The sequence below is a fragment of the Stegostoma tigrinum genome, chromosome 34, assembly GCF_030684315.1.
Source record: "Stegostoma tigrinum isolate sSteTig4 chromosome 34, sSteTig4.hap1, whole genome shotgun sequence".
Taxonomy (NCBI): Eukaryota; Metazoa; Chordata; class Chondrichthyes; order Orectolobiformes; family Stegostomatidae; genus Stegostoma; species Stegostoma tigrinum.
Window position 1 is genome coordinate 22,115,574 of NC_081387.1, and position 24,893 is coordinate 22,140,466.

The following is a 24,893-nucleotide window of genomic DNA, read 5'->3' on the forward strand; positions in this document are numbered from 1 at the left end:
TTTGCCCAAGTTCCATTCATTGTCCTATGGGATTCAGTGTCAAATCTTTATTTGATCATTGTTTCTGCAAAGCAATTGTCTGAAAGGTGCTTTAGAAATGCAAGTTGTTCTTGTGTCACCAGGCGCTCAGCATCAATTCACAGGGTTTTCCAACAGTATCAGGTGAGGAAGAGAGGACTGTTTTGAAGTCCAGTCTTTTTAAGGGGGGCAGGAGGTCATTCCTGATTATTTACACTAGTTAACAGTAGACTAATGGGCCATATAATAACAGGGTTTAGTGTTTGGGGGAAGGGAGTGTGAATGTTGGAGAGATGATCGGACTAAAGGGCTCGGGTGAATCTCCTTTTGGACCAATCCCATCCCTCTTATTGAAGAAACGGAGCTGACATTTAATAGAAACTGAGAGGGTCTGATCACTGCATGTTAGCATTCTCCTATTTGAATTTTTAGTGGATTTTAATCAGTGAGTTTGGGGATAATTTCAGCTCCTGTTGGAATCAGTGTAACTCAGTTTGACCACCTCCCTCTCTGGTCCCTCCAAGCACGTGTGCCTGGATCTGTCACTCGCTCCAGAGGGAGGATGGGACTCAAACCTGGAACCAAACAAGGGCCTGGGCTGGAGACTGGGAGGGTCAGGCTGTGGGGCCAGAAGGTCCAGAGAGGGAGAGCAATCCGGGGAGATTGGAAATAGCAACCTGGCTCTCCCCTCGTGGGCCAAGAGTTTCTGGACATTCTGAGGACCACTTGGAGTGAGCCCCCCACCCCACCCTCCAATTTTGGAACAGTTGTCCCTGGATTCTGTTGATGAGAATTCCCACTACACAACAGTGACCTTATCTTTTTTTTAAAGAAAGGACATCTAATTCAGTCATTTGTGGAAGGGGCAGGCTGTTGGGAATATTGAACAGGCCCAGGATGGCAGGCCACTGGCCCAGTGTCAGCAGTGGTTCGAGAGCTTTTACTGCCTCCTTTACATCAGGAGGCTCCTGGGTTCAAGTCCCACTCGAAGACATCACCTTAAAAACCCAGACTGACACTCCAGTGTGGTACTAAGGGAGTTCTGCAGTATTGGGAATGTGCTCCAATCAATGACACTTCAATCCAAATTTTAAGAAGTTCCATGGTCAATATTTATCCCTCATTCAACATCACAATGAGATGACCTGCTCACTTTGGTGTTTATTGGAGCCTGTTGTGTACAGACTGGCTGCCTTGTGTTCCACACTCCAACATTGACTGCAGTTCTGAAAGACCTCCTGGGCTGTAGGGTGCTTTGGCCTGCTTTCAAAGGTGTTATGGAAATGCGAGTCTTTTTAATAGAGGCATTTAATAGGTTTTTTTAAGAGCTTGACAAGGTGTTATCACTTTTGTGGGTGACTAGGGGTTATAAATACCAGACAATCACTAATACATCCAACTGACAGCTTACCCTCTCCTGATCAAGGACACTGTGTTGTAAGACCATAAGATACAGGAGCAGAATGATCTCATTTGCCATTTGAGTTATCTCCATCATTTTATTATGGCTGATATATTTCTCTGTTCTCATTTTCCTGCCTTCTCCCATAATCCTGGACCCCTTACAAATCAAGAACCTGTCTATCTCAGCCTTAAATACACTCAATGATGTGGCCTCTACATCAGTGAGCAGCAATGAGTTCCACAGATCAGCCACCCTCTGGCTGAAGGAACTCCTCAATTCTAAAGAGTTGCCCCTTCACTCTGAATCTGAGTCCTCAGGTCCCAATCACTCATAGTGGCAATATCTTCTCTATTCTATTCTATTCATCCTCTAAACTTCGAGTACAGACCCAGAGTCCTCAACCACTCGTGATATGACTAACCCGTCATCCTCAGGATTACTCTTGTCACCCTCCGCTGGACACCCTCCAAGGCCAGCAGCTCCTTCTTTAGATGCGGGGCTCAATATTGCTCACAACATTCCACCTATGGTCTGGCCAGAGCCTTACACAGACTCAGCACTACATCTCTGCTGTTGTGTTGCAGTACTTCTGAAATGAACGCCAACATTGTATTTGCCTTCCTATCTTTTTGGATGCCCTTTTCAATCTCAGGGTAGCTGTGGGGTTTAACAGCAACTCACAGGGCAGGAAAGGGTTAAAATAAATTTCATTGTGGCAGGTTTTACGTTTCTCTTTCTTAATTGTATCAGGGAATTCTAACTGTATCAGGGTTAATTTTTCCAGCAGCTCCTAACAGAACCACAATGCGCTTTGCGTCACTGAAGTGGATCTGATGGAATTAATAATGTTTGTCCTTTTTCACACAGTAAAACACTTCGGTGCACAATGTGGGTATGGGGGTCACCACAGAGTGGTTTGACGTGGTGTAAAACACTTCACTGAAAAAGAGATTGCAAGAACTGCCAGTTCTTGTGTCAGAGATAACACTACGTGGAGCTGGAGGAACACAGCAGGCCAGGCAGCATCACAGCAGCAGGACAGGTGAGCTTTCGGGTCGGGACCCTTCAGAAATTTTCCTTCTCCTCTGATGCTGCCTGGCCTGCTGTGTTCCTCCAGCTCCGCACTATGTTTATTATATTGAGGACCTGCTAACTGTAGTATTTTGTATCTGGTACAATCAGGTATAAAAATGAAGCCACATCTATTTAGTAGTTCCAGCTCGAGCTTCAACTTGAAGATGTAACAGCAAGTTCTCCAAATAAAGGCAACTGAAGGTCTCGGGGAGACTCCCAACGCCTCCGCCACTGAGATTGAACAAAAATGACTCAGGTGAAGCCTCTCCAACCCACCAGAAAATTCAACACTTCTACACCCTCCGAACCAGACACATACAAATAGCCCTGAAAAAGATATGTCCCAGACTTGAAATTTGACCCTGTATCTCTCTCCTTTGACGCTATTGGATCTGCTGAGTTTCTCCAGCATTCTCCGTGATGGTGTGGAATGATTTACCACTGAGGGTTGTCAAGGCTGGGTCAGTCAGTATATGCAAAGCTGGGAATCAAAGGTTATGGGGATAGGGCTGGAAAGTGGACTTCAGAATTATCAAACTAGTGAGGATAGCCTTAGAATACAAGAGGATATGGATGGCTGGTGAGATTGGCTGGCAAATGGAACTCAATCCAGATAAATGTGACGTGATGTACGTGGACAGAACAAACAGTGCAAGGGAGTACATGTTGAATGGTAGGACTGTGACAAGCGCCAAGGATCAGAGGGATCTTGGTGAGCATGTTCCACCAGTAGGTAGCATATTTCACCTCTTTGTAGGGTACATGGAACAGTCCCTCTTCCACACCTACACAGGCCCCAAACCCCACCTCTTCCTCCATTACATTGATGACTGTATCGGCGCCGCCCCTTGCTCCCCAGAGGAGCTCAAACAGTTCATCCACTTCACCAACACCTTCCACCCCAACCTCAAGTTCACCTGGGCCATCTCCAACACATCCCTCACCTTCCCGGACTTCTCAGTCTCCATCTCAGGTAACCAGCTAGAAACTGTTGTCCATTTCAAGCCCACTGACTCCCACAGCTACCTAGAATACACCTCCTCCCACCTACCCTCCTGCAAAAATTCTGTCCCCTATTCCCAAATCCTCTGCCTCCACCGCATCTGCTCCCAGGATGAGGCATTCCACTCCCGCACATCCCAGATGTCCATGTTCTTCAAGGACCACAACTTTCCCCCTGCTGTGGTCGAGAATGCCCTTGACAGCGTCTCCCCTATTTCCCGCAACACATCCCTCACACCCCACCCCCGCCACAACCGCCCCCAGAGGATCCCCCTCGTTCTCACATACCACCCCACCAACCTCCAGATACAATGCATCATCCTCTGACACTTCCGCCATCTACAATCCGAGCCCACCACCCAAGCTATATTTCCATCCCCACCCTTGTCTGCCTTCTGGACAGACTACTCTCTCCGTGACTCCCTTGTCCGCTCAACACTCCCCTCCAACCCCACCACACCCGGCACCTTCCCCTGCAACCGCAGGAAGTGCTACACTTGCCCCCACACCTCCTCCCTCACCCCCATCCCAGGCCCCAAGATGACCTTCCATATCAAGCAGATGTTGACCTGCACATCTGCCAATGTGGCATATTGTATCCATTGTACCCGGTGTGGCTTCCTCTATATTGGGGAAACCAAGTGGAGGCTTGGGGACCGCTTTGCAGAACACCTCCACTCGGTTTGCAACAAACAACTGCACCTCCCAGTCGCAAACCATTTTAACTCCCCCTCCCATTCCTCAGATAACATGTCCATCATGGGCCTCCTGCAGTGCCACAATGATGCCACCTGAAGGTTGCAAGAACAGCAACTCATATTCCGCTTGGGAACCCTGCAGCCCAATGGTATCAATGTGGACTTCACAAGCTTCAAAGTCTCGCCTTCCCCCACTGCTTCCCAAAACCAGCCCAGTTCTTCCCCTCCCCCACTGCATCACAAAACCAGCCCAGCTCGTCCCCTCCCCCCACTGCATCCCAAAACCAATCCAGCCTGTCTCTGCTTCCCTGACCTGTTCTTCCTCTCACCCATCCCTTCCTCCCACCTCAAGCCGCACCTCCATTTCCTACCTACCACCTCATCCCACCTCCTTGACCTGTCCGCCTTCCCTGGACTGACCTATCCCCTCCCTACCTCCTCACCTATACTCTCCTCTCTACCTATCTTCTTTTCTCTCCATCTCGCCATCCGCCTCTCCCTCTCTCCCTATTTATTCCGGTTCCGTCTCCCCATCCCCCTCTCTGATGAAGTGCCTGGGCCCGAAACGTCAGCTTTTGTGCTCCTGAGATGCTGCTTGGCCTGCTGTGTTCATCCAGCTCCACACTTTGTTATCTTGGATTCTCCAGCATCTGCAGTTCCCATTATCAATGTTCCACCAGTCTAGGACAGGGGAATAAAATTTCTAAGGCGGTACATATTTCCTTGCCTTTATTCGGCTTCCACTTCACCTGATGAAGGGGCAGCACTCTAAAGTTAGCGATTTCAAATAAACCTGCTGGGCTAAAACCGGATGTGGTGTAATTTCTGACTTTGTCCCCTCAAGTCCAACAGTGGCGCCACCACATCACCTTTATTAGTTGATGCATAGTATTTAAGGGCAATGGGGTTATGCTGGACCTGTATAAAACAATGGTTAGGTATATAAAATGTGCAGGAAACCCATGGGATCTGGAGTTGTGGGGAGGAACCTTTAACTCACTGCTTGAGGTAGAAACGCCTCTCCGCATTGAAACATTTGGAATGGTTCATGAAGTGCTGGAACCGACAGGACTGCAGTTGGAAAGCAGGAACAAACTGAACCTGCGTCCTTTCGTTAGCATGTACCCTGAACGTCAATACACTTCACTGTAACATAGTGAACATGATGTAAATGAGCCGGAGAGCAGGGGCTGGAGAGATGAACTGAATAAACGGCTCGCGTAAAGCTTCTTTCGGTTAATCGTGTCCTTCCGCAGTTTGAGGTTGACGCCCTAAAACTTTCCGCTCAGTTGTTTATTGATTGGAGAAGCGGAGCTGACATCAAACAGAAACCGAAAGGCTCCGATCACATCTCCATTTTGTTATCCTTTCCGATTTTTTGGAAGGGATTTCACTTGGTGAGTTTGGGTGTAATTTCAGCTCCTGCCTGTTTTAATGTAATTGACTCCGATCTCCCTCTCGATGGTTACCTCTTGGATCTCACACTCAGTACCAAGGGGTAAAGGGGGCCTCAGTCCCGGAACCGAGCAGAGGCCTGGCCCGGACTGTGGGAGGATGAAGGGTCACAGGCCCTGGGTGAAGGGGAGTGTGTGTCCCGGGGACAGGGATGGTAAATGGTAACCTGAGTGTTCCCAGCTCCAAACGAATTCCCGTTCCATGGCTGGGATGGTCCTAGGTTTCGCTTTACAGCAAATCCCCAATTTACAACAGTGAATGCATCTTGGAAAATAAAGACTTCTAATGTGCGTGAGACTCCCATACCCGTCCAAATCCTACCCGCCCAGCTCCCTCCAGGTTATAAAAGGAGCAGGTTATCGGGAATATTGAACAGGTTCGAGAAGGCAGGTCACTGGCCCAGTGCCAGCTTGAACCACGTATTTTTACTCTCTGTCTTACATCAGGAGGTCGTGGCCTCAAGTCTCATCCAGGACATCACCTTAAGAACACTGGCCGATACTCCAGCGCAGTCCTGAGGGAATGCCAATGAGACTTCAATCCAAACCCGCAAGTATTTTGAAGAGCAGGGGAGTTACTCTCGGTCAGAGACATGCAGCGCGGAACAGATCCTTCGGCCCAACTCCATGCTGACACGGTTTCCTGAAATGAACGCGTCCCGTTTCTCTGCATTTGGCCCACATCCCTCTAAACCTTTCCTGTCCGTGTACCTGTCCAAATGTCTTTCAGTTCAATACCATCCTTCCTAGTGCAGGGTGAGAAGAATTGTACGCAGTAATCAAAATGTGGCCTCAGCAATGTGAGCACAGCTGTAACATGAAATCCCAGCTCCTGTACTCAGCGCTGTGACTGATGAAGGCAAGCATTCCAAACACTGCGTTCACCACCTCTCCCCCTGTGATGTGGCTTTCAAGGAAGTACGTAACTCTTTCTGTTGGAAAGCACTCCCCAGGGCCTTACCGTAAACTGCGTATGTCCTGCCATGATTTGTAAGACCTAAAACGCAGTACCTGCATGTGCCTTGGTCAATATTAATCCCTCATTCAGCGGTACAACATTTAGACGATCTATTCACATCTGTGTTTCTGGGAGCTTGCTGTGCATATTGCTGTTTTTCCTACATTGCAACATTGATTAAACTTCAGAAATACTTCATAGACTGTCTGTAAAGTGCTTTGGGATGTCATCAAAGGTGCCATGTAAATGTGAGTGTTTTAAATAGACACAGTGTTATGAGATTTGACAGGGTCGCTGGAGCAGAGATGTTATCACTTTTATGGATAATGTCGATTTACAAATATAAGACAGTCACTAATAAATCCAATGGGAAATTCAGCAGAAAGATCCTCAGCCAGAGAGTGGTGAGAATATGGAATTTATTGAATGGTCTTGATGTATTTCAGGGGAAGATAGATTAACACACTTGGAAGAAAGGAACGAAAGGACACCTACTCCTCCATCATAACCATTCTGTAATCCTATCCTAACTATTTCTTCACCTTGCCAACATGAAAAAGACCCACTTAGGCCTCCACTTGCTTCCTGTTAGCCAGCCAATTTTCTATCCATGCTTATACTCTAACCCTTCCACCATCAGCTTTTATTTTCTGCAACAATCTTTGATCTAATGCCTTATCAAATGCCTCCTGTAAATCTAAAGAGGGTACGTCCACTGGTTTTCCTTTTATCAATAGTACACATTATCTTTAGCTTAAAGAACATCCAACAGATTTGACAAACACGATTTCTCTTTCACAAATTCATGTTGACTGCCTGATTTATGTGAAATTATCAAAGTGCTCTAAGTTCTTTAAGGATAACGTCTAACATTTTCCCAATGACGCATATTAGACTAATTGGCTATAACATACTACTTTTTGTTTCCCTCACTTTTTGACTAAATTTGCTGCCTTCCAAATGAATAACAGCATCCTTGAATCAAGGGAGCTTTTGAAAATTAAAACTAATGTACAATTATCTCATTAGCCACTTCTGTTAGTACTCTAAGATGGAGTCCATTATGATCAGGCAGTTGCCAGCCTGCACCTCCAACAATTATTCAGTACCACTTATCTCACTTGACTGTGTGTTTCCCTCCAATTCTCCATTGGTTTCTGCTTTGAGAATGTCACTTGTCTCCACTGTAATGAAGACTCTTGAAAAATACTTGTTAAATTAATTTGCAATTTCAGATTCTCCATTCTTAATTGTGCAGTCACTTTCGATAGAACCAACACTCACGTTGTGAACTTTCCTTTAAATATTTTCAAAGCTCTTACTTTCTGGTTTTGTTTCTGGCTAGCTTTCTCTCATTCTCTAATGTTACCTTCCTAAATAATTTTGGTGAAAAAAATGTCAAAATATGTTCTGATATGTCATCTATCTTTGCACTGTTGCATGATTTTTCCTTTATGTTTAATATGACCTGTAATATTTTTTGTTAACCATGGTTAATCAGTCCATCCTTTGAAATGTTTCTAATTATAATGTAGCTATTCTGTAAGATGTAGACATTTTATAAATCATTGTACAAGCACAATGAAGAATATGACTTGAAATTTTGGACAAGACTGTAATGTAAATATATGTAAATCTACATGTTTGTATATATTTGTCAGTATATGTGGATGTACATTCATGTACATTTCAATTACTGAAACTGGAATGCTCGCTTGAGTTGCTTCATATGTCGTGTGTGTGAAATGTAAACTCTCTAATATTATTATTTCAGCCAGTTGCAACTCATCATTTTCTGAATATAATGAAACCGAATTTCTGAATTTCCGGAATGTTTCTCCTGCTCCAGATTCTTGTTTGGATCTTCCATGGTGGGAAAACAAAATTTCATAAGTAACAACTAATATGAACCAAAAGAACTGCAGATACTGTAAATCAGGAACAAAAACAAAGTTGCTGGAAAAGCTCAGCAGGTCTGGCAGCATCTGTGAAGGAAAAACAGAGTCAGCGTTTTGGGTCCATTGACCCTTCCCAAAAGGTTCTGAGGAAGGATCACCAGACCTGAAACGTTAACTCTGTTATTCCCTTCACAGATTCTGCCAGACCTGCTCAGTTTTCCCTGTAACTTTGTTTTTTTTGTTGTTAATAATTAATCTGAGTATTTATCTTTCAATCTGGTGGTAGTGGTAGCTCAACAAATACTGAGTTAAGAGACAGGATTTATAATTCTTGGGATGTGCACTTCACTCGCGAGGCCAGCATTTTTAATATCCCTAATTGTCGAGAAGAGGTGGTGACGAGCTGCCTTCTTGAACCACTGCATTATGTGAGTAAAGTTGCCGTAGTGCCAGAGGGCTGCTATTAGATGAATGGTGGTAGTTTAACCTGAGGCTCACTCTGGCTCAGCTGAGGGGTGAGATTGAGAAGAAAGGACCTTCATGGTAACCTCAGCCAGGATGGGAATTCAACCTGCACTGTTGCTGTTAGTCCAGCTGTCTAGCCAACTGAGTTGACTGAGCCTATTCAAGATGTAGGGACACACAGACTGAGATGAGAGAGGGACGTTCCGGATTACAATCCATCAATACTGAAGGAATGGCAATATATTTCCAAGGCAGTATGATGAGTGGCTTGGAGGGAAACTTGCAGGTGGTGGTGTTCCCGTATATCTGTTACCTTAGTCCTTCCAGCTGGTAGAGGTCATGGCTTTGGAGCTGTCAAAGACATCTTGGTGAGTTGCTGCATTGAATCTTGTAGAAGAGACATGTTCTTACTAATGTGCACTGCTCATAGAGCCAGTGAATATTTAATGTGGTGGATAGGGTAATGAACTCATTGGCTGCTTTGTCATAGATAATGTCAAGCTTCTTGTGTATTGGTGGAGCTGTATTCATCTCAGCAAATCCTACACTAAGGGTGTGAATAAGTAACCTAGGTTGGTACTGAGGAAATGCTCCACTATCAGATGGTCAGTACTATGGGAAACGTCAATTATTTTCTTAGTTCTCTCTCTGTCTCTCTAGTGCCTCTCCACCTCGTCCTCTCCCTGTATCTCCCTTTTTGTCATTTTGTCTTTCTAACATTCTCTCTGTCTGTCTGCCTCCCTCTTTCTCTCTTCTTATTCATGGCCCTTGTGAAGATTGATGGATCTGATTCTCTAGCTCTCTTTCTCTTTGCTGGTTGTTCCAGAAACAGCAGCAAATTTACAGGTGACAGGCCCATTTGACCCCATCGTGGGGCTTGTTGGGGGCGACGTGGTCCTGGATTGCGTGCTGGTCACGGCTGCAACCCCAGAGAATATGGAAGTCCGCTGGATTAACATGGAGTATGGCTACAACTTGCCTGTCCACGTGTACAAAAATAGAACGGACGACCTAACATTTCAGCCTTCAGCCTACAGAGGGCGGACTGAGATGTTTTTCAATGAAATGGCACAGGGGAATCTTTCGCTCAGGCTCAAGGATGTCAGGGTCTCTGACAGGGGACAGTACAAGTGCTTCGTGGCGTCCAATGACAAGCACAACAATATCAAAGTGACCCTGGATGTGACAGGTCAGTGATCACTTTGGAAACACGATTCTTGACTTCCTTGATGACAAATTTAATGAGATGATGGAGAAACATTGACTGTGACAGAACCCAAATTATTACACATTGATGAGGAAAGGTTGAATTTCATTGGCTGAGGAATCTCACACAGTTGGGAGAGGAGAGGGGAAAGAGGCAGGCTGGCTAAGGAGAAAGGGGTTGATCATCAAACATTAAGATGAAAAGATATTTCACTCAGTGTTGTGAATCTTTGGGCCTTTCTACATAAGCACAAAAGAAAGAAGACCACTTACCTCCTCAAGCCTGGTCTGCTGTTGCATGCAATTGAACTTCCCTTTATTTCCTTAAAACATTGGCCTGAGTTGAACATTCAATGACTGTTTGCACCCACGCTCTGAGGTTGAGAATTCCATGGAATATTGGAACAGGCGTGAGGGTCAAATGGCTTACTCTGGCTCCTATCTCTGGATCAGCTTCCTTGATTCCCACACTATGGAACCTGTGGAATTTTTTTAAAGTTTTTGGTACTTTTTGGTCTCTTGGTATCAAAATATGGACAATCCATTGACCAATGACTGGTTGAATCAAATTCCCTCTTTGTTTTGAAAAGGGGTCATCCTTATACTGGATGCTCTGCATCCCAGAGTACTTCAGGAAGTGGTCCTAGAAACAACGGATGCATTGGTGATCATTTTCCAGCATTCTGTACACTCTGGAAGAGTAGCAATGGACTGGAGGGTAGCTAAGGTAGCTTCACTCTTTAAAAAGGAGGAAGACAAAGTGGGGAACTGTAGGCCAGTTAGCCTGACGTCAGTGGTGTGGAAAATGCTGGAGTCAATCATTAAGGATGTCATACTGAGTAGGGACAGAATCAGTCCCAGTGGAACACAGCAGGCCAAGCAGCATCAGAGGAGCAGAAAGGCTGACGGTTCGGGCCTAGACCCGAAGAAGGGTCTACATCTTGTTATCTCAGATTCAGCATCTGCAGTTCCTACTATCTCTAAAACAGAATCATTCCTCGTCAGCAAAAGAAGGTATCTGCATTTCTGAGAGGAAATTCCATTTGGGCTTCCTCAGAAAGACAGAGCCATTCTCCCACTCTGATGGTTCAGTCATTAAATAGAGGAAGGTAAATCACATTCCCCTTTCACAATGTTCTGACATTTAAAGGTCTAGATAGCCATTTTAATTGTTGCTGTCAAACTATAATGTATACGGTAAGTGTGATATCAGGATTCTGGGAGAGCAGGGTGCTAAATGGGTAAGTGATATCGGTAAGTAGAACGCTGGCTAGGAAGAGGACTAACTTGGGAAGGAGTAGCCTGTCAGGGATAGGATGCCTGATTGCCAGATGAGTGAAGAATAGGGTGCCATGATAATAGGATGCCAGGTAAGTAGGGTGTTAGCTGAAAAGGGGCTATGAGTACCTGGTAAGTAGGATACCAACTGGGGATGGGTTAGAAAATGAGGTAAGTAGTGTGTCAAATGGGTACAGTACCAGGGTTCAGGGGTGGCAAGATAAGTAATGCAATGTATAGGATTGGTCAGAGAGTGTGGGAACAATCAGGTTAGGTGCAGTGGCAGGGGATGATGTCTTGGTGGGGGAGGGGGAGAGGGGAAGGAGAGATAGCAGCAGATAGTGAGGAGCATTGCCAAAGGGTGCAGCAGGATAGATATAGGTTGGAGACTTGGTCAGAGAAATGGCAGATGGAGTTTAATCCAGACAAATGTGAGGTGCTGCATCTTTGGAGATCTAATGCAGCAGGTAAGTAACCTGTAAATGGCAAAATGCTTAGTAGTATCAACACATAGAGAGATTTTGGCACACAGATCCACGGTTTCCTGAAAGTGGCAATACAGATGGATAAGGTGAGCGAGAAGGCACTGTTTGCATCGGCCAGGCATAGAATATAAAAACTGGCACATCATATTATACTTAGGACAGTTGGAATATTGCGTACAGTTCTAGTTGCCGCACCACTAACAGTTGTGGAGGATTTGGAAAGGCTTCAGAAATGGTTTACCAGGATGTTGCCTGGTTTGGATGGTATTAGCTATCAGGATAGATTAGACAAATTTGGTTTGTTTTCACCTGGACGTGGAAGGATGAGGGGTGACCTGATAGCAAAATTTTGAGCAGCCTGGATAGAATGGATAATCAGAGCCCTTTTAATTTGCAGAGTAGAAATGCCAATTACAAGAGGATTAAAGCAAAAAAGGCTATGTTAAAAGGGAATCTGAGAAACACAAAGAGTTGTGAGTGCCTGGAATATCGTGTTGGAGGAAGTGATCAAGGTGAATACAATAGCAACATATATCTTGACAGTTACATGAATAGGTAGGGAATAGAGGGATATAGGCCACATAGCAGCAAAACATTTTTCTTTTCGAGAGGCATGTGTCAGTGCAACAAAGGGTCCATTCCTGTACTGTACTGCTTCTTCTTCTTTATCTTAATCTTCCTATCAAAATGCATAACATCAGTTTCCCATATTTATGTTTCATTTGCTATTTCTTTGCCTACTGTTCTAGCCTGTCTAAATCCTTTTACAGCCTCCCGTTTCCTCAACACTACCTGTCCCTCCACCTACCCTTGTGTCATCTTCAAACCGAGCAACAATGCCCTCAGTTCCTGCATCCAGATCATTCATATATAATGAGAATAACTTTATTAACCCTCATAACTACGTTATATGGACCACTCAGTTTTGCTTTCAGGGGTTTGCTTTATGAAGATAACAATACCAATACTTCATCTCCCACTTGAAACATTCTATTTATTGAATGTTCATCCGCCCACTCTCTCATGTTTACCTTCAAAACTTCTAAATGTTCCTGTGCTACCCTTCCTATTTCTGAGTCATTCTAAAAAGAATCGACCCATAACCTAACATTAAAAAATTGCCTCTTATTATTCAATAATCTACCTAATCAATTTTAACAGATGTCTTAATCTTATAAACATAAATTGATTCAAATGAGCAAAATCCAATAGGTTCATTTGGGGAATCTGTGGTAATAAGGGTGCTGGCTTGACATCAGATGTTATCATAGTACGTTGACATATATGACATGTTACAGAGCTTTACTACATTTTAATGAAATCATGGCCATCTCAAAGACCTGTATATCAATTCCCATGTTTTATTCTTCAACGTACCGTGGGAACCTCACATATTATCACAATCTGCTTACAATATCTGGGTGGTACCACTCTTTGATGGACAACAGTCCACTCTTCATCTGCAGGTCCATGAAGATGTCGTCATGATGATATATGATGCAACCTCTTCAATCTCAGCTTCAGTGTGAGCTGGCTGTGCTAATTTTTGTAGCTTTAGATCTGCTTCCTGAGCCTCAGTTAGCAAAGACATGTCAAGCACTTCTTCTGAATTACTCTTTTTTTTAAAGAGTAAGTGTTTCAGCTATCCTAAAACTTGCTTGAGGTGTTACTATGATTGCTGGTGATGGATTTTGTTTAGCCATTGCTCTTGTCACCAGACACAATGGAAAAATTGTCATAAAAAATACATAATCATCTTTGGCTACTGCTTTTATTACTACTACTATGCCATTTAACAATACTTTTCTCATTTAAGGCCACAATTAAAAATAACAAAACAAGGTAGTCTTTACAAAGTTGAACAATATTTGAGTTTGAATTCTATTTCTTTGTGTCCCCTCCTTAACCAACACAATAGTGTTAGTTTCAGTTTTTGGGTCTGTTGGCGGCACAGGGTTGTCTGAAGTATCTTTTACATGCACAGAAGTAATTCTTCAAAACCCTGAGGTAAACAGGGTCTTGAAGGAGATGCAGGAGACTGGTATATTGTTAATCACTGTGTACAATAGTATTTAATATGACAGTACTATACTGTAGACTAAGCCAGGAAATTGTCTTCGTCTTTACCTTCTGCTCAACCAATGTGACTTGGACACAAACTCATAGCCTGGCAAAAAACCAGATTGAACAAAAGATTCCCCTCTTCTCTCTGACTCCCATACAGTGCTAATTTCCTTAAGCATGAATACAGAATTGCTCGCTAAAATTAAGATGAACTGAGATCTGACCAAGTGGCACAGGGAGGCTATGATAGGCTTTGCAGCCTACTCCCATTCCTGATATCTCTGTGATTGCAGGTACAGGCCCCCAGCCCTGGATCAAGATGGAGGTTTATGTGCACAATGGCATCACACTGGGCTGCATGTCAGAAGGGTGGTACCCACAGCCACCCATCTTGTGGTTGAATGGAGATGGAGAGAACGTGACAGCCCAGCAGCAAATCACATACCAGCCAGATGCTCAGGAACTGCTCACGGTCAGCAGCTTCATCAAGATCTCCAAGCAGTCCACCAACAAATACACTTGTATCATTAACAACGTGATGCTGAAGGAGAGACAGGAGGCTCACATCCAGATCACAGGTCTGTCACAGTGGGAGAAGATCTTCACAGATACACAGCAAACTGGGGGACAAGGCTTGAACCTGATTGTAGAGGAAGGTAAAATCCCAAGGAAACACTGATTGAAACAGGCTCCTTGTGACCCAATAGGCCACAACGGGTGATAATTGACCAATACAGGCTGATCAGCTGCCATCCAACAACAGCAGGCATCTCGTGTTGATGGTCCACCCTCAGGCACCAGTCAGTGTGGAATTTGCACATTTTTCCTGCGTCTGCATGGGTTTCTGCTGGGTGCTCATTTTCCTTCCACAGTCCAAAGATGTGCAAGTTATGTGGATTGGCCATGCTATAGTGCCCACCGTGTTTAGCAATGTGTAAATTAGGTGCATTAGCCATGGGAAATGTAGGATTACAGTGAAAGAGTACGGGCTTTGGTCTGGGTGGGATGTTTTTTGAAGACTTGTGTGGATTTGTTGGGCTGACTGGCCTGTTCCACACAGTGGGGATTCTATGGAATCTACGTAATTCAATGGTGTCTTCGATATTGAGTGGCAGGCTGTAACAGAGGAACAGCCAATGAAGGAGGTGGCAGATGTGAGAGAGGCAGTGATGGAGGGATGGGGTGTGATGGTGGATGGAGGAGATGATCTAACCCAGACAAAGGGTGTGACAGTGGGTTTGATTGATCTTGTTCTCAGGCATCTGACTGGTTTTCTCTTTCTTCCTTCTCTCTCTCTCTCACTGTACAGATGCCTTCTTCCAAGAGTGTAAACTGACGTCGCCATTCTGGATCATCATAACCATGCTTGCTTTGTTAGCCTTAACGAGCTGTGTGTTCCTTGCGTTACGTATAAAGGCAATGAAAAGAGGTGATAAATTAAATCACTGAAAGAGAACGGGCTGGGGCGGGAGCAGTTTGGGTACACTGACTGGGACTAGATGCCCCTTCTTATTCCCTTCGTCCCCTTCCATTTTCACCTCTTCTCCTCTAAATCCTCCCTCTCACCTTCTATCCCTTCTCACCACCTTTGCCTCTCCTACTCCTCCCTCCTACCCATTTTTCTTATTCCGTCCTCCTCCCTCATCAACCGCTCCTCCCACCCCCTTCTCTTCCCTGTTCTTCTCCTCCTCCTTCCACCATCACTTCCCTCCACTCTGGCCCCTCAATACTCTTCCCTCCTCCTCCTCCTCTCCCTCCCACCTCCTTCGCCCGCTTGCTCCCCTTCCATCCGCTTCCCCTCTGTAAGGAGAGGTTAACTAGGCTGGATCCTCTTTCACTGGAGCATAGGAGGTTGAGGGGTGGACAAGTTGCACCAAAAGGTCTGTTTCCATGCTGTATGACTCTATAACTCAATAATCCGATGTTTCTCAGTCAGTACTCAGGCTGGGAGCTGTTTCTCAGTCATTGCTTCTACCAGATGCTGTCAGTTATACAGAACAAGTGAGACTGGGTATTGGAGACTGAGATCAAGCAGAGATCAGTGCAGAAGGCAGAGGGCAATAAAGGATAAGAGATAAAGATAATGTTGATATTATGAAATGTAAATCAGTCTGTAATCAGCATTTCTTCTGTCTATTACAGCATCCCAAAGACAAAGAAAAAATGTTGGTAAGTGATTTTGCCAAAATTTTCATTTGTTGTTGGTCAACTTGATTAAAGGCAGGCTCACTGTGGCTGTTTTCTCAGTTTATGCTCAGACTGGGGACAGGGGAGCAGGGTGCTGTTTCTCAACCTGTGCTCAGGCTGGGGTGAGCTGTTTCTCAGTGTGCTGGGTCTGGGACCTCTTCCTCAGTCAGTGCCTGGCTTGGGGGCTGTTTCTCAGTCAGTGCCTGGCTTGGGGGCTGTTTTTCAGTCAGCGCCTGGCTTGGGGGCTGTTTTTCAGTCAGTGCCTGGCTTGGGGGCTGTTTTTCAGTCAAGGCATCAGTGGTTCAAAAGAGTGCACATTCAGGTAAAGCTCCTCTTGACGATTGCTGGCTCAACAAAAACCGCTTCGTGCCTTTTCATCACGTTTTGAGTTTATTGGTCCACCACCATTGAAACATTTTGCTGTTACTGTTTCTGAATAATTATCACCTGCAGAACATCACAGACTTTACACTGATTGTCAATAAAAATGTGGCTTCACTCAGCATACAATCACATCTGCTCTTTCAGATGGCTGCCTGAGCATTGATCCTACAGCTTCAGCAGAAATTAGAGTGTGACGTGACTTTCTAATAAACTCTAGATTCAGTGAATGAATTGATCACACGACAATTCCTCATGGCCTTGTTAATAATCATGAGTTTGTCATTTGTGCCTGGATGTCAAAACTGCTTTTAAAATTCAGGACCTCACGACAGAATCTGCTCCATCTACATTCCCTTGATCTTCCATACAAATAGAAACTGGGTTAGTTATATGGAGGGAAGATGATTCCAGAATGGCTAATGGAAACAAATGCTTAACTAATCTATACCGGTTCCACAGATTAATCTCCAGTTTCTAAGTAAGCATTAATCTTTTCCCAAATAAATGTGCTCAGACATATCCCTGTTGAAGTTAAAATATCTTGTCTGCAGTTCCTGAGCTGAAGTTAATAACATTTCTTTGAAAATGTATGTAATATTTGAAATTCTCCGAACCTCTAGCATGAATGGGAAAACTGTATGATTATAGACATTGCCTCTGCAATTTTCACTACCACCCCTTCCCCCCCACATGTCCTTAAGTATTAAGGTAGTGGTAGAGTTCAGTGAGAAACTTCAGACCCTCACTTCATGGAGTCACTACTGGCCACAGCCTTCAATTATGCTGTGACTGTTGGCAAAGAAAAATGGAAAGGGAGTTGCTGATACAGCAGTTTTGCAATGTTGGTCAGAAATGGTGCCCTGAGAACACGATGTCACACCCAAACAAGATTTTTTTTTATATTAGCAATTAGTTTTTGCTACCATTAACAAAAAAAAACTGTCTTTGTTCATCAAGAAAACGTCTGGCATGCAGGTCTAGTAGTAATGTCAAATATGTTGCATGAGTTAATTCATTCTCCTCCACGTCTCTATTTCCATTTAGAGATTTTAGATCCTAACGATGTAGTAGGTATATTCTCCAGTGTAAAGGCACACTGAAAGGATACTCACTTGTCAGTATTTGGGCTTTTTATTGATGTTGAACCAGAACAGTATCGATCAAAATATGAGAGGTTGGGAAGATCAATCCACTTTTTAAATATGCACCTGTAGTTAATCCCAGAAGTGCCACAAATGTGTGTGTTGGATATTAGTTCTAGTGCTATGTATTTGTGTGTACAAATAAAGCACAGAAGCATCATGGTGTAAAGTGTGTGATTTGATCTGAGTCACATCTCTAGTACCAGCAGGTCAAAGCATTGCCTTTAGTAACCTCATTTGATCTGTCCAGCGTTTGAGAATTGTATAGCAGTTATACTGCTTGTCAGCCTGTCTCTTGGGACACAAGCCTTAGCACAGTTATGGCCAAGGTTGGAGGAGATTTCTCTGCAAACTGATTTCTCTGCATACATTTACTTTAATAAAAACTTCTTGTGGCCAAAGTTCTTGAAGGCAAAACGGATAAGATATAGATTGAACAGATGGCTGTCAAAGTTTGGTGCTCTACCACATACAGTTTAGTTTTTAATTACATACAGTTTTCTCTGGGGCCTTGGAGGAGACAGTTTCGTCAGGAAACAGTACTAAGGAGTCTTTAGCCTCTCGCGGAGTGACAGAATCAGCTTTCACAGTTGACTCACAACAAGGATTTTTTTAATAAATTGGAGAGCTGAACCTGGAAGTTCCTATTCTCCAATAGTCTCTTTTTAATGACACCAAAAGAATATCCAAGTCAAAAACTGAGACCTGATAGTCTGCAGCGAATGAGCAGAAATCACAAGACATGTGACCTACCAGAAGTGCCTTGAGAATAAATGTTACAATGCTCAAAAAATTTCAGTGACTTTTTAAAAACCAATCCCGATTTCTAAGAACTTTGGAATTGATCTATTTGTTCACAGCCCATCTAAACTTAAATCCTCATAAGAACACTAAAAATGAAACCTTCATGAGAACTCCCCTTGTTGACACATTTATATCATTGATAGCCACCAGTGAGGTCCAGAAGACTGGAGGTTGGCTAACATGATACCACTATTTAAGAAAGGTGGTAAAGAAAAGCCAAGGAACTACAGCCGGTGAGCCTGACATCCGTGGTGGGCAAGGTGTTGGAAGGAATCCCAAGGGACAGGATTTACATGTATATGGAAAGTCAAGACTGATTAGAGATAGTTAACACGGATATGTGTGTGGGAAGTCATGTCTCACTAACTTGATTGTTACTTCTTCAAAAATCTCAAAGAGGATTGATGAGGGCAGAGAGGGGGATGTGAGCTATATGGACTTATGTCTGTTGTAGGAAAAATTTTAGAAAGGATTGTAAGAGATAGGATTTATAATCATGTAGCAAGCAACAATTTGATTGGAGATAGTCAACATGGATTTGTCAAGGGCAGGTCGTGTCTCACCAAACTCATTGAGTTTTTTAAGAAGGTGACCAAGCATGTCGATGAGGGTAGGGCAGTTGACGTGGTGTATATGGACTTCAGTAAAGCCTTTGATAAGGTTCCACATGGTAGGCTATTGGAGAAAATGCAGAGGCATGGGATTGAGGGAAATTTAGCAGTTTGGATTAGAAACTGGCTTTCTGTAAGAAGGCAACAAGTGGTGATTAATGGAAAATATTCAGCCTGGAATCCAGTTAACAGTAGTGTGCCTCAAAGATCTGTTTTGGGACCACTGCTGTTTGTCATTTTTATAAATGACTTGGACGCAGGCATAGGCGGATGGGTTAGTAAGTTTGCAGATGACACTAAAGTCGGTGGAGTGGTGGACAGTGTGGAAGAATGTTGCAGGTTGCAGGGAGACTTGGATAAACTGCAGAATTGGGCAGAAAGGTGGCAAATGGAGTTCAATGCAGATAAATGGGAGGTGATTCACTTTGGGAAGAATAATAGGAAGGCAGAATACTGGGTCAATGGAAAGATTCTTGGTAGTGTGGATGTGCAGAGGGATCTTGGTGTCCATGTACATAGATCCCTGAAAGTTGCCACCCAGGTTGATAGTGCCGTTAAGAAGGCATACGGTGTGTTAGGTTTTATTGGTAGAGGGATTGAGTTCTGGAGCCATGATGTCATGCTGCAACTGTACAAAATACTAGTGCAGCCTCACTTGGAATATTGCGTACAGTTCTGGTCGCCCCATTACAGGAAGGATGTGGAAGCATTGGAAAAGGTGCAGAGGAGATTTAACAGGATGTTGCCTGGTTTGGAACGAAGACCGTATGAAGAAAGGCTGAGGGACTCGGGTCTGTTCTCATTGGAGAGAAGAAGGCTAAGAGGGGATTTAATAGAGACATTCAAGATGATTAGAGGATTAGATAGGGTGGACAGTGAGGCTTTTTCCTAGGATGTTGATTTTGGCTTGTACGAGGGGGCATAGCTGCAAATTGAGGGGTGATAGATTTAAGACAGGTGTCAGAGGCAGGTTCTTTACTCAGAGAGTGATAATGGCGTGGAATGCCCTGCTTGCCAATATAGTTAACTCAGTCACATTAGGGGCATTTAAACAGTCCTTGGTTAAGAATATGGATGATGATGGGATCGTGTAGGGGGATGGGCTGAGATTAGTTCACAGGTCAGTGAAACATCAAGATCCGAAGGGCCTGTTCTGCGCTGTATTGTTCTATGTTCTATGACTTCAGCAAGGCACTCAACAAAGCATCTTCAACAAGATGCCTCATGGTAGACTGGTTAGCAAGGTTAGATCACACAAAATACAGGGAGAACTAGCCATGTGGATACCGAACTAGTTCACAGGTAGACAACAGAGGTGGAGGGTTGCATTTCCCAGCCAAGATGACCATCAGCAGGTCCAGGCAGCAGGCAAGAGGTGTTCATTATTCCTGACTGTCTGCCCCTCATCTGCAGTTATGTCTAGACAGAGAGCATGCTTTGTTAAGCGGCACTGTCCAGGCTTGTTGAAACCATTGGGTGCCATGGAGCTGGACTGCATCATCAGCCTGGATAATGATATTCTGGTTTAGTAAATTGTCTGAGTAGTATAAGTTTTCGTTTTGGTGCCCCAGAAAGACAGCTTATTTTCCCTCTCTTCCAATCTTGAACCCTTTGAAAAAGCCAAGGGGCTTCTATTTTAGCCCCGTACTGTCTCTGTCTTAGACATGCTTGATGAGGAGTGGTCTGACAGAAATTTTATCTTTAGCTAAAATGAACAGGAAAACTTCCTCTTGATTTTAAAACATTGTTGTCCCTGTCCCAAGAGAGTCTGACGGAGACAAAGCAGAGGGGAGTTAGTTACTTCATTTGGTTATTTGTTTGTTTAATTATTTGTTTTCTTTGCTTTGCTTAAGAGTACTTTTATTTTGCTCCCCTGTGGTTCCTGCCCAAAAGATGTTGCTGGGGACAGAGTCAAGGTCGAGCCATTTTTGCTTGTTTATCAATTTTTGTTTCTCCCCAGAATAATAGCATCTTTATTTTTGTTTAACAAAGTCATGGCAGCTTTATTTTCTGTTTCCGAAGAGCAGAGTGGGCTTTGCTCTGTGTTTCATCTGGGGTCGTTCCTGTCCTGGGAGTATGAGATGGGGACGGTGATGGGAGGGGGAAGGTTTTTTTCTGTTTACACTTTTTGTTTACAAGTCGGCGGGTTGCTTTTCAGACTGGAGAACTGTGATCAGTGGAGTACCACAAGGATTGGTGCTGGGTGCACTGATTTTTGTCATTTAACTGAATGATTTGGATATGAACATAGGAGGTAGAGTTAGCTAGTTTGGAGGTAATACCAAAATTTTGAGGTGTAGTGGACCGTGAAGAATGTTACCATAGTGTACAACAGGATCTTGAACAGATAGGCCAATGGGCTGAGGAGTGGCAGATGGAGTTTAGTTTTGATAAATGTGAGATGCTGCATTTTGGAAAGGCAAGTTGGGGCAGGATTTGCACGCTAAATGGTAATGTCCTGGAGAGTGTTGCTGAACAAAGAGACCTTGGAATGCAGCTTGAAAATGGAGTCCCATGTAGGCAGGATAGTGAAGAAGGTGTTTGGTATGTTTGTCTTTATTGGTCAGTGCATTGAATACAGGAGTTGGGAGGTCATGTTGCAGCTGAACAGGACATTAGTTAGCCCACTTCTGGAATACCGCATTCAATCTGGTTTCCCTGCTATACAAAGGATGTTGTGAAACTTGAAAGGGTTCAGAAAAAGATTTACCAAGAATGTTTCCAGGTTGGAAGGCTTGAGCTAAAGGGAGACGCTAAATAGGCTGAGGCTATTTTCCCTGGTGTATCGGAGGCTGAAGGAGACCTTATAGAGATAAATAAAATCATGAGGAGAATGGCTAGGTAAAATAGACAAGGTATTTTCCCTGGGGTGGGTGGGTCCAAAATTAGAGGGCATAGTTTTAAGGTTTAAGGTGAGAGGGGAAAGATTTGAGAGATATAAAGGGTAACTTTTTCACACAGAGCATGGTGTGTACATGGCATGAGTTGCCAATGGAACTGGTGGAGGCTGGTACAATTACAGCATTTAGAGGGTATCTAGGATGGGTATATGAATAGGAATAGTTTAGAGGGATATGGGCCAAATGCTGGCAACTGGAACAAGATTAATTTAGGATATCCGGTCGGCATAGATGAGTTGGACCGAAGGGTTTGCTTCCATGCTGTACAGCTCCATGACTCTATTATCTTTAAGATCTTGTCAAGGCCCCTCTGAATCACTGTGGTCCAGCCTCTGGTACTATAAATCACAATGTACTTTGACCATTTCCCCATTTGTTTTAAGCATTATTAATATTTTGTTTTTTTTTGCAGAATTGAAGTGATTTGAGAACTGTACAGGTAAGATTCTTAATACAGCAGACTGTTTATCTCATGCAGGACTTCTCTAACCAGGAACATTGTGTGTGCATCTATATGTATATTATATATACAAGTTGATAGCTTTGTGGTCACTTTTGATTATGGTCAGCAAATATTTACATCCCAACTTTTTTTTAAAAGAGTGATTTCAGATGCGCTGATGGAACTTGAACTCAATTCCTGTGGGTTGTGTGTCCAGTAACAGCACCATTATAGAGCATTGTTGACACCCTCAAAATGTTCCAACGAGCTCCATGATTAAAGCAGTGATGTAGCTTCTGATATTTGACAAATTTTGAGATCACAAGTTCCCAAAAAGAGCGAAGGAGACAAACCAATCAGTGTTTGGAAATTCTGGTTAATGGTGAATGAGCAGGAGATGAAGTAGAAAAGAGATTTGGTGCTAATGCCTCGCATTGATATTCCAGCATTCTCTCAATACTACACAGAGAAGGTCAGGTTAGACTTTTGTGCTGAAGTCTCTTGTGTGGAACACAAACTCCCAGCCCACTGATTTAGAGGGTTTTACAAGGTGCAGCTTCCTGGCCTATACTCCTTTTAATCCTGAGCTCCTGCCTTATCACATTGATTGAAAGATTGAGTAGATTGACCTATCCTGTCGTGAGTTCAGAAGAATAAGAACTAACCTTACTACTACATTCCTGGGAGGGCTTGATAGAGTAAACACTGAGAGGCTGTTTCTCAGATAACAAGGTGTAGAGCTGGATGAACACAGCAGGCCAAGCAGCATCAGAGGAGCAGGAAGGCTGATGTTTCCGGCCTAAACCCTTCTTCAGATCTAGGCCTGAAATGTCAGCTTTCCTGCTCCTCTGATGCTGCTTGGCCTGTTGTGTTCATCCAGCTCTACACCTTGTTATCTCAGATTCTGCAGCTCCTACTATCTCTGAGGCTGTTTCTCCCTGGCTGGTGACTCTTGAACTACAGATCATACTTTTGAGTCAGTGTTGAATATTTTAAAATTAAGATGAGAAGATATTTTCTCACTGAGAATTATTAATCTTCAGAATTCTTTACCTTAAACAGCACTGGGTGCTAGGGTCATTTGTATATTCAAGACATAAATCAATAAAAATGTCTATTTGGTACATTGGAAATTAACAGATTTGACAATAGTGTGGGACTGTAGAATTGAAAGAAATTAAGAAGGATTGTACTGAATGATGTATTAGGGTTTGTATGTTCTATTTCAGCTCCTATTTCTCTTTTTTCTTCACAGCTGCTGTGAATATGGACCCTGAAACAGCCAATGTGAATCTGATGATGTCTCCAATTAGACAGTGTGTGAAACATGGAGAGGTATCAAACGTCCCCGATAACCTAGAGGGGTTCTTCTCTATGTATTTGGTCAGGCAACATGAACAAGAGTGTTCATTCATTCTTTCGGCCCCACGAGCTTGCATGGCTGATCTGATTGTAACCTGAAATCCACATTCCTGCCTACTGCTGATAATCTTTCACCCCACTACCACCAACCAAGATTCTATCTTTAACTTAAATTTTCAGGGACTCTGTTTCCATTAGCTTTTCAGGAAGAGAGTTCCAAAGACTTACCACTCAAGAAAAAAAAAATCACCTCATCTGCGTTTTAAACATCAGGAGCCATACATTCAAATAGTGACTCCCCTTATTGTACAACATAAGGCAATACTTAATGGTATTATTGCTAGATTAGTAATCCAGAGACCCCAGGTAATGTTCCAGAGACCTGGTTCAAATTGCACCATGGCAAATGGTAGAATCTGAATTGAACAAAAATAGTCTAAAATAAGAGTCAAACAATTGTTAATTGTCAGAAAAACCCATCACTTTTGCAAAGAATTAGTAAAGGCCTCAAACAACATTGGTATAAAATCCTGAAGAAGTTTTTTGAAACTGAGTACGTTTATTCTTTGGTGATCGAGAAATTAAAGTCACAGTCATCTTAAGCTTATCGCAATGTTACAAAGCATTTTATTTCCCCACTCTGGGGTGAGTACCATACAAAAGATGTCTTGTTGGTAATTTGTAAAGGAGTGTTATGGAATTATACTTTAAACTGTTAAAAGTTCTGGAATATTTAATAGCATGATTATATACTTCCATTTATTTTGCTTAATAAACTTGTTATATTGTTGAAATAAAATCTGCAACATTACGTGATTATGCAGTGAGAAACCACCTCATAGAAACGAAATCAGAATCTATGGATTCAGTCTGGGATCTGACTTGCATAGTCATAACTTCAGCTAACATCATAACTAAACAAGAAGCACACTTAAAGGAGGAGATTTAGAGAAGATTTGATGAAATTTATTTTCACTCTGAGGGTGGCGAGGGCTTGGAATTTACTGCCTGGGAAGACAGCTGAAGTGAGTAACCTCACAACCTTTAAGAACCACT

At 43.4% G+C, this 24,893-nt stretch overlaps 1 protein-coding gene across 6 annotated transcripts in view; it reads left to right on the forward strand.

Moving 5' to 3' along the window:
• Nucleotides 1-4,990: 4,990 nt before the first annotated feature.
• The window catches only part of LOC125446543 (butyrophilin subfamily 2 member A2-like), a 37,406-nt gene continuing 17,503 nt past the window's right edge, over nucleotides 4,991-24,893 (forward strand). The window contains exons 1-8 of one of the 6 annotated variants that reach the window (XR_007246422.2): nucleotides 4,991-5,594; nucleotides 6,099-6,205; nucleotides 9,799-10,161; nucleotides 14,299-14,661; nucleotides 15,315-15,434; nucleotides 16,148-16,174; nucleotides 22,446-22,472; nucleotides 23,731-23,810. Coding sequence is in view for 5 of the 6 variants with exons in the window: in XM_048520188.2 (XP_048376145.1) it covers nucleotides 6,175-6,205; nucleotides 9,799-10,161; nucleotides 14,299-14,661; nucleotides 15,315-15,434; nucleotides 16,148-16,174; nucleotides 22,446-22,456 (915 nt within the window). In the remaining variant the exon portion in view is untranslated. Of the gene's footprint in view, nucleotides 5,595-6,098; nucleotides 6,858-9,798; nucleotides 10,162-14,298; nucleotides 14,662-15,314; nucleotides 15,435-16,147; nucleotides 16,175-22,445; nucleotides 22,473-23,730; nucleotides 24,613-24,893 lie in introns of those variants that run through there. The other 5 variants (XM_048520188.2, XM_048520189.2, XM_048520190.2 and 2 more) reach the window with 5 other exon arrangements.